The 10,341-nt window shown below is 37.8% G+C and overlaps 1 protein-coding gene across 1 annotated transcript; it reads left to right on the forward strand.

Annotated features, from left to right (window-relative positions):
- Positions 1-550: 550 nt before the first annotated feature.
- On the forward strand, positions 551-7,594 carry HAPLN3 (hyaluronan and proteoglycan link protein 3). Its single transcript, XM_053462397.1, has 4 exons — positions 551-681; positions 3,717-4,088; positions 5,514-5,816; positions 6,882-7,594. Exons 1-4 carry the CDS (start codon positions 567-569, stop codon positions 7,163-7,165), a joined length of 1,074 nt encoding a protein of 357 aa, XP_053318372.1. The 5' UTR covers positions 551-566; the 3' UTR covers positions 7,166-7,594.
- The last annotated feature ends 2,747 nt before the right edge of the window (positions 7,595-10,341 follow it).

Raw genomic sequence — 10,341 nt, forward strand, 5'->3', positions numbered from 1 at the left:
CACTGTGAAGATTTTTTTCTCTTAGAAGTGAATAGTTTAATCTTTTAGTGAGCTTATTAAGTTAAGAGAACAACTTTATTTATAAATTCCATGCAAAGTTACTGGGAAGATCCAACTCTACTGGATTTTTTTCATTAACCATAAAACTAAGAAAATATTTGTGTGGTTGAGCCAAAAAATCTAGGTTTCTGTGGTGAAGGACCTCGGCTGACTCAAAATTCTTGATTTGCAGTTGTGTTCAGGATAAGGGCTGAAGAAGAATCGAATGCACATTTTAAATAATTATCATCATAAATGATATACACGTTTTTATTTAGCTTTCAACTGATTGATCGACAATCTTCAATAAGAATATATTTTTTTTTCCTGTGTTGCTCACTCTTACAAATCTAATTGGTTTAAAGAACAGCAGCGTGAGTGATCAGATGTATTATAAGGTCCAGTATGATAGCAAATACGTTCTGCAATCTTTTCAAACCCTATTTCAAAAATACAAATTTTGTGAATTGACTGTAATTAATTGAAATTTTGTGTTGCTTTGCAGCAGGACCCAGTGCCAGAGCACAATGCTTTGCGAAGTAGCTGGAATTCTTCTGCTAGTCAACACATGTTATTGTCTACCTTTCTACAATGGATTCTTCTATGACCATATCCTGAATAACAAGACAGGCAACGGAGAAGGTATGTTGATAGCTACCATGTTTAACAAAATACATCTTTTTGTTTTCTGGTGCCACATCCATATCGAATGTGATACTTCTGACTATATGAATTCTAACTTGAAGAATGTATTGCAATGGTAGTTAAAAACTAAGGGTGAAACTAACTAAAGTAAGAATGGGGATCATTCTGTGCTTACGGTTACCAATGTTTATCAGTAAAAATAATTCTGCCAATTTTTTTGTGCAAAGTATAACGTTAAGATTTGGTTTCCTAATCAGAACAAATATCTCATGATTCCCCCCCCCCCGAAAGCTGAATTGTGTTAAATTGGCCTTAACCACCTGCTAGACCATCAGGATTAGCTTGCTAAGGTGGCCGATGATGCCCTTTGCCCATTCATTAGAAAGGAACATCTTTGGTTTATATATCCATCCACTGGGTGTCCACTGAAATTTTTCTATGGGAATGCCAAGCGACAACTCTTTGCTATTTTTGTTTATTTCAAGCCATTCTTCCCCTTAATTTCAAGATTTGTTTATTCTTTCATTCAGACCATCTAGCTTTGTAAATCACAGAACACCTTACTATTTGAATACATTGCTGTTCCAAAAAAAGTTTCTGATCTAAATAAATAAAAAAGTTGCTGGAAACAAAATTTATTGTCCAAAAATGAATAGACCAATAAACAAAAAATCGTTTTTGATCCATTTAGTCTACTTCCCACTGAATGTTTTATTGGAAAGAACCTCTCTTTCAAAATTGTAATCATGCGGCCTCTTTGTCTTAGTCTGTCAGTTCTAGTTTTTGTCATACCCCTTGAATGTATGTACGGTAAAAAGGGCTGCATAAATTGCTGGTGCAATCTAAATAAAATATGATGATTATAGAAAAATTTGTAAACTAGAACGATTCACAGTTCCCAATGTCTGTAGGAACGTGGCCAGTTTGACAACCCTGGTTCCTTTTAGGGGCAACCTGGCATGATACCAGAGTCCTTCCGTGTATATTGTATGTCAGGGGCGTCCAACCTGCGGCCCGCCCGCCAAATGCGGCCTGCCGGACTTCGAGGCACAGCCCGCGTGAGCCACAAAACCGGGAGATTTCCTGGTGGGCCGGCCGGCAACCAGAGATGCCATTGCGGCAGTTATATGGCTGTCTCCGCTTAATGATTTTGAAGCGGCCGTCATGCAGACACCATGCCCCCCAGTGCCTCAGTGAGGCTCTTCGTCCCGACCCTTTGAAGACGCGACGTGGCGCTCAAGGGGCGGGCTCACACAGAGGAGCAGTCTGCAGGGGAAGAGGTTAGCAAAAAAGTAAGTATTTAAAAAAATAGTTAGGGTGATAGATGGAAGGGGACCCATATTCAAAAGAGGGCTGCCTTGGGGCAAAAATAAAATATTACAAAAAGGGGGCGGAAAAAAGGTGGTTAGGGCATCACATAAATCAGTACAAAAAGGGGGGGTGGCTGTTAACAATACACATGTGTATGGGAGGCATTGCATTAACCAGTACAAAAGGGGGTGGGGTCATCAATCCAAAAGGGAGGGAGGCTAGCTGGGGGTATTACATAAAAATCAATACACAAGTGTCTGGGGGCATAAATGCACAAAGGGAGCTGGCTGGGGGCACAAATACACATGGGGCAATACACAAGGGTGTGGGGGGAGTACATTAATACTAAAGGGGGGCCTGGCTGGGGCATCAATACACAAGGGGGGCAAACACACAAACAACATAACAGTGTGGAAAGCATGTTTTATGCTTTGTGTAGCTTAACCCATCCTGATGCAGGTGTTGGCGTTGCAGAGCCTGCCCTGGTGTGTGTGTGTTTGGGTGTCGGTGTGGCAGAGCCTGTCCTGGTGTGTGTATGTTTGGGTGTCAGTGTGGCAGAGCCTGTCCTGGTGTGTGTTTGGATGTCGGTGTGGCAGAGCCTGTCCTGGTGTGTATTTGGTCATCTGTTTCCTGGCACTTTACTTACTGTAGGAATAAGTAAAACTATGTATTTTTTACTTATCCAGAGATAAAACGCTCTCTTGAATTTATAGTCGCCTCAGTAAATTGTGACTTTTTGTGACTTTTTTTTAGTGTACTGATGTGCTCCCAATCCCATCACATAACATTCAATCTTGTATTATCTGCAGAGCACTGATGTCATCTTTATCCAGTACACATCGATGCCAAGGAGTTAAGATTCTGTCTATTTTATTTATTTCCATAAAATGGCCACCAAAATCCTCAGCACTAGGCCCGTGATGCTCTTAATCCGGCCCTGATCAATTTAAATCCAGCTTTTACCCACAGTGTGCTCCAGCCTTGTGTAGTTTTATTTGAAAAACTTAAAAAACTTGTTTTAAATGGTTTGTAGACTAACTTTGATTTACTGTATAAGTAATTTAGTATTGATAGAATGACATATAAAAGTTGATCAAAAAACTGTTTGTCCACTGCTTTTTTCATTATCGCCAAATTAACCCTGTATTAATATGCATTATAAAGCTAAAAGGCCATATTTTCTCTCAGTGAAAAGTTAGTGTGACCCACGCGCACATACAATTCTGATGAAGTGGCCCACTGCAGAAAAAACTTGGACACCCCTGCTGTATGTGTTTGAGAAATCTTCTTAATTGCAGATTGTATGTGAGCTCCATCTAGTGGACATTTTTCAGACCAACATTACCAGATTGCCATACTCTGGTCTGCATGTTCTGCTATTCGGTTTATTAGCCCACAAGTTTTTGTATTATTATTATTATTATTATTATTATTATTATTATTATCTTTTATTTTTATAGCGCCAACAGTTTACGCAGGGCTTAATACAATACATATATTCAAGGGGTATGACAAGACAAGAATTGACAGACTAAGACAAACCGATACATTCGGTGGAGAGAGCCCTGCTCGCAAGCTTACAATCTAATATATTGAAAACTGTCCTATATGTTTACTTTATATAGCCATCAAACAGATCACATAGGATATTATTTTCCTAAAACAATGTGTGTGTGTGTGTGTGTGTGTATTACTCAAACATGTTCTTTTTTTTTCTCTAGTTGTTCATTTCAATGGAGTGAAGCTTGTAATTAACACGCCTGATGATTCACTTTTTGGTTACCGCGGTGGTAATATTACCCTCCCGTGCACATTCCACTACGAGCCAAAGTTAGAGTCTCAGCGGAGATATCGTGTCAAATGGACTAAATTACACAAAGATGACACAAAAGAAAGAGATGTGCTGGTTGCCGTTGGGTTAAGGCACCGCAGTTTTGGGGATTACAAGGGTCGCGTTCACCTGCGTCAAAATGTTCCTAATGAGGTGTCACTTGTCATCTCCGACCTGCGACTGGAGGACTATGGGAGGTACAAATGTGAGGTTATTGATGGTCTGGAAGATGAAAGTGGGATTGTGGAATTAGAGCTACGCGGTGAGTAATTATTTTATATTGTGTTTTATAAACTATAAAATTTCAGATAAAATGTTACGTTGCATTTATTGAGTTTAATGCCAATATAAAGGAAAACATCCTCATTAATTTGCATAGGAGAAAATATAACATTTAGAGCATGCTTTTTCCTGTAGTTACAGTTAAAATTTAAAGGTATACTTTACAACTCGTACCCCATTTTTTCATTATAGTGAATAGAAATCATGAATAAAACTGAGATGATTCCATATTAAAGGTCATGCACATATACTGAGTGTTGAAAAACAAAACAGACATTTTTTTCTATTTAACAGATTTTAGCTGTTTGATAATGGTTAAATAAAAAATAAAATTCAGGTTTGTAGCGCCTGATGACAAAGTTGGAAGCCCCTCATCTAGAGGGTGCATATTACTCAGTTATTCTGAATTGAATATTGGTACCTGCAGGAAAGGGTAAGGAGCAAGCGTGGAATGGGAGTAAACTACAGGGTAAAATTACATAAGAATTATAAGAGGCACGAGCGTGGCAGAGTTGAAAAGCACATCTTGGCTTCGCCCCTTGGAAAAACCTCTTTGGATTCAAATAAATATTAGTTCTAAAGTGGACTTTCAATTCCTTCTATTTTAAGAATATTAGTTCAAAAGCAGAGTGCCAATTCTGGACTGCAGGGAGGAAAATCATTCTAGGATACATTATTCTCAAAATGTTAACATTTCTTTCATTGATTAGCCATTTTTATATATATATATATATATATATATATATATATATATATATATTTATATATTATTATTATTTTTTTTTTGTGTGTATGTGTGTGTTTCACTTATATTTGATGCAGCCACTTGATGTCACTGTTTACAAAATATTTGAATGGATCGTGCTCACGCATTGTCCATCATAACTTTTTAAAGGGAGAAATATTAGGCTAGGGTACTAGATTTTGCATCCAATACAGACAGACTAGGTTTGTATATGAAACATATTGTATGCAAGTCAGAATTCTATAAATCATTACAAAGAATCACAAAATGCAAGCACTGTCATAAATGATCTAAAATCCTTAATGCACTGGATGTGTGTGAGTTGGTTTGTTCGATATATTATTGTTTATCTTCTACAAACCTGTGAGAGAACACTCGGGTTACAGTGATACTTTATTTAATTAAAGCTAGTAACTCATCTTGATGAGGGATGACATATATTGCTAAAATTCTCTAGGCTGTGTGAGGCTTAGGATGGCTGCTCCTACCTTTTGATGTCATGGTCAGATTTGCCATACAGCATAAGAATTACTTTTATAGGTTGTAATGGTCTTGAACCATTCTATCCCTTTTAAATTGATGAGGTCATTGTTTCACAGCTTTTTGAACCTCTCTCTTGCGTTAATTACTACCATGTTTGTATGTCCCTTCTTTATCCAGGAGTGGTCTTTCCTTATCAGCCTCACCATGGAAGATATCAGCTGAACTTTCATGATGCAAAGAAAGCCTGTGAAGAACAAGATTCGGTGATGGCTTCGTTTGACCAGTTGTTTAAGGCATGGGAGGAGGGTCTTGACTGGTGCAATGCTGGCTGGATAATGGATGGCACTGTCCAGTACCCTATTACTTTACCCCGGGAACCCTGTGGTGGGAAGGAAATGGCTCCAGGAGTCAGAACCTATGGAGAACGTCATAAACACCTACACAAATATGATGTTTTTTGCTTTTCTTCTGCTTTGAAAGGTGAGCTCCAGGAGACTTATACGTCAATACTAAGCCTAAAGTGAATCTGATGCACACACAAATTTAATACATTAGATGCCGAAATATTTATTCTGTACCAAATTCTGGCATTATATAGCTGTACAAATATTATCCCTGTTCAGACATATCCACTCCCAGCTGAGCTTATACAGGTTGAGTATCCCTTATCCAAAATCTGCAGTGTCTTTTCAGGTAAAGTATATTCAGATAAGAGATACTCACAACTGAGGTGGAGACAGGAAAGACACCGTATTTCCTTTCTTGTAGTCAGTAGATCTTTTCACCACCTCCTTTTTGGCTTCTCCCTGCTGTTCGCTCTGTTTAGGTTTCTCCTTGTGGTCCCAGATTGCTTCCGGACTGTTGTTCAGGCTTCCCCAGAGCAATTCTGCTCCCTTTTCTGGACCGGAAGTGCTCTGAGGAAGACTGAACAATGGACAGGAAGTGCTGCGGGTCGGCGAGGAGAAGGTGAGAAGACAGGCCCGTTATCCAAAATACTTCTGGTCCTAAGCATTTCGGATAAGGGATACTCAACCTGTACAACTGCACCAGTGCCTCTTATATGGTCTCCAAGTCAAGTAGCCTTGTAATAATTTTGCTAGCCAAGCACCGCCAGTGAATATTTCTGTATATGGCCTATTCCATTAAACTTCAATTTCTGCAATTAAATGGATTTAAATTAACCACAGTCCCAAACAAACAAACCACAACATTTAGAAATGCTTCAGACCATGCGTTAATACAGTAGCACAATAATCCAGAAAACCTTTCAATATTGTCAGGGATTCGGCTCAGTTAGTTTATGTACTTATGTATGTGCGTACATATTTTTAGCTATAAAAAGTGCTGCCCTGGCTTAAGAAGGGCATCTAGTTTGGTGTGGAAACATACGCACCTCATAATCATACCCGACACAGAAGCATTTCCACATGAGATGCTGCAAAATTATCGTATTTACCTTTAATTTATAATCATTGCTGAAATTTTGGTAAATTGTATGTACACACACATGTTTATGTTGGTCACAGATATAATTATTTTTTACAGGAAGAGTTTATTACCTTGAACATCCCAACAAGTTAAACTTTGCTGAGGCGAGGGAAGCTTGTCAACAAGACGGAGCACAAATTGCGAAGGTTGGACAACTTTTTGCGGCTTGGAAATTCGTTGACCTTGACCGCTGTGATGCCGGCTGGCTAGATGATGGCAGCATCAGATATCCTATCGCTTTTCCCCGTCCTAACTGTGGGCCTCCAGAACCCGGTGTCCGAAGCTTTGGCTTCCCAAGAAGACACAACAAGTTTGGAGTATATTGTTACAAGATGAACTAAACATTCTAGCCATTCCATTCCAAGAGCTTGAAGAGTCACGCTGTGCAGAACACGCTCTGTATTCTCAAAAAGATGATGCAGGCAGAAGCATTTCAGGTCTCTGCTTAACATACCACCCCCGTTAAAAGACTGTAAAATACAGTAAAATGTTTCCAAATGTATGCATGGGGTATTTTGTGCAATCCAGCAGCGCCATATACCCTCTATATTTTTAAAACAAGTAAGATATGGTTACGTTTTTAAAGTTTTTATATGATACTGTCATCAGATGGTAAAAATAACTGTTTACTCTGACTCAATAGCTCTACCTCTTAGATGAGACCAGTAAGAAACTTTAAAACCAAATATTGAATGACTGAAATACAGTTTGTTAAATGAACTCCTTACTAGACATACACAGGACTTTTAAATGTAAAGTTTCTCATTATATATATATATATATATATATATATATATATATATATATATAAAAATATAATTTATATCTGTGTGTTTTGCTTACATTTCACATGAAAAAACAAAATGGCTGAAACATCCATTTTTGTTTGGTTTGTAGTTAAAAATATGCATGTAATACCTTTAGGCGCCACAAGAGGCCATGCCTCACGCTTAGAGGATGCATAAAAGACCATCGTAAAGATACAATCTCCCAATATGAAAATTGTTTTTGCTTTTCTCCTTTATTACCAACCATTCAGTTTGTTTCAAATGATTTTTTTTCTACAATTTTTTTTTTACATACATTTATTAAAATTGTTATTTATATGTATAAAACAGAATAAATTGTAAAACATAGTTTCCTACGCAGATTCTGTTTGAAAAGTAGTAGATCAAAATATATGATCTGGTGAAAAATTAAACCAGGATCTGCGGCTGAACAACATGGTCACTGGGGCTTCTCTAGTAAAACACCAGGTACGCCAGGATGTCCAGGAACCCAAGCTCCAACTGCATGTTAAATCCTCGCTAACCACGTAGTCAGATCACTAAATGAAAGGTTCAGAAGGTGCAGTTGCCATGCATGAAAATATTTCAACCTTGGTGCATACAGAATTGTACTGTTACCAAGTATTTTCTCATAATACCCACTTTTTTACAGGAGATGTTCCTTTAATCCCATTGCACAAGGCCACATAATCTGATGGCTCTATATAAATCACTCAATAATAATGTTGTACGCAACCTAGTATATACTAAGACCCAATAAGTGGTTAATAAACAGGAGGAACATGTGTCTTTTTGTATAATATATCCTAGCCATGAGACTTCATTAGATAATGTCTTAAATACCTGGGGTGATTATTTACCCATTGACACTGAGACAGTAGCTGATGTATCACATGCATGTACTCATCTGCTGGATGCACGTGGCAACATGCTACAATTTCACATCAGCCACAAGCATTCACACAGAGCTTACGATCTAGAGGTATTAGTGTGTTGTTTGGCGTACTGGGTAGAGGTCTATCACTGAAACAGTTAAAAAAGAAATGCAATGTTTTGAAATGATTTTTTGTCCAAGATGGACTATTACGGTGCGCATACCTGATAATGGAGACCTTGAGAACATAAATGCAAAAACATGCACCTTCCTACTACAATACTTATTATTGTTTTATTCACTTTGTCATAGTTTCATCCTCCCACATAAAATCCCAAATTACCTGTATTGTTTTTGTTTTTCTCATGTGTTTAAGAGCCTCCGTTGGAACATTATCTGCTTTCAAGCAAAACCATTGTGTTATTTAAATCCTAAACCTCTTTCATAAACTGTGCTTTTAAAGGAAAACTCAAATTGTCATTTTCCTGGAACAATTTTTTTTCGTTTGCAGGCTAGAGAGTGGGCTATGCAGGTATATCATGTCTTTCATAAAAATCGAAAGAGTTTAGTTCTATTCGCAAAATCCTGTCTTTCAAAAACTTAGACAGTGAGACGTTTAGCCATGTGTTGACAGCTCCATGACGTTGTTATGGAAATGAGCAAAGATGCTGTGAAGTTCAGTGGGATCTTATTTGAAAATAATTTGCATTGCTCTGCTAAACCCTGGAGATCTTTATCGTTATTATTATTATTATTATTATCTTAGATTTATATAGCACCAACAGTTTACGCAGCACATCTTATAGTCCATACATTTAAAAGGGTGAGACACATCTAGAATTGATGAAAGAGGAATCGATACATGAGGTAAAGAAGTTGCAAGTTTACAATCTAGAGGATGTACATCTCCGTTCCAGTTCATCCCAAAGGTGTTCAATGGGGTTGAGGTCAGGGCCCTGTGTGGGCCGGTCAAGTTCTTCCACACCAAACTCATCCACCCATTTCTTGGACCTTGCTTTGTGCACTGGGACACAGTCATGCTGGAATAGAAAAGAGCCTTCCCCAAACTGTTCCCACAAGGTTGAAAGCGTAGCATTGTCCAAAATGTGTTGGGATGCTGAAGAAGACATGCGAAGAAATTTTGGACAATGCTATGCTTCCAGCATATACAGAGCCCTGACCTCAACCCCATCAAACACTTTTGAGATGAACTGGAACCAAGATTTTAAATGCTACAGTTTAAATACGAGCACCACTTTGTGTAAGACAGAATTGCCCAATATCATATAGGGGTCGTCATGTGTTTTTAGAAACCATGGGCCTGATCCAGTGACCCGGTTAAACCTTAATTGATTTTAACAGAGGTGAATCAAATTCTCAGAGGTAGTATGTAGACCAAGGCCATTAAAATGCTACAGTTAAACATCTGCACTTAAGCGATTTAATGAGGTCTGTACAAAAATAGACCATTTTAGTCAAAAAGGTCAAAAAGCAGGTTAACACATGACACATGCACAGGGGAATCCAAATACACTTTTACATGCACAAATGAACCTCTCCATTGCCACATAAAGTTTAATAGGTTCCAGCACTGAAATGCTATATAATGTACTTTATGTAGTGCATAGGTATATACATGTATGTGTATGTATGTATGTATGTATATATATATATATATATATATATATATTAATGACTACTTCTACTACAAATTTTAATAATATCATCGATAAGTGACTGGATTTTATTTTAATAAATAAAATGTTGCCAGCATTGCAACAGGTTATTTTTACAGCCTTTTTTTTACTGTTAGACCATTCTTTTAACTTTTCACCATTATTTCTGCACGTCAGCA

This window comes from Spea bombifrons, chromosome 4, assembly GCF_027358695.1.
Source record: "Spea bombifrons isolate aSpeBom1 chromosome 4, aSpeBom1.2.pri, whole genome shotgun sequence".
Taxonomy (NCBI): Eukaryota; Metazoa; Chordata; class Amphibia; order Anura; family Pelobatidae; genus Spea; species Spea bombifrons.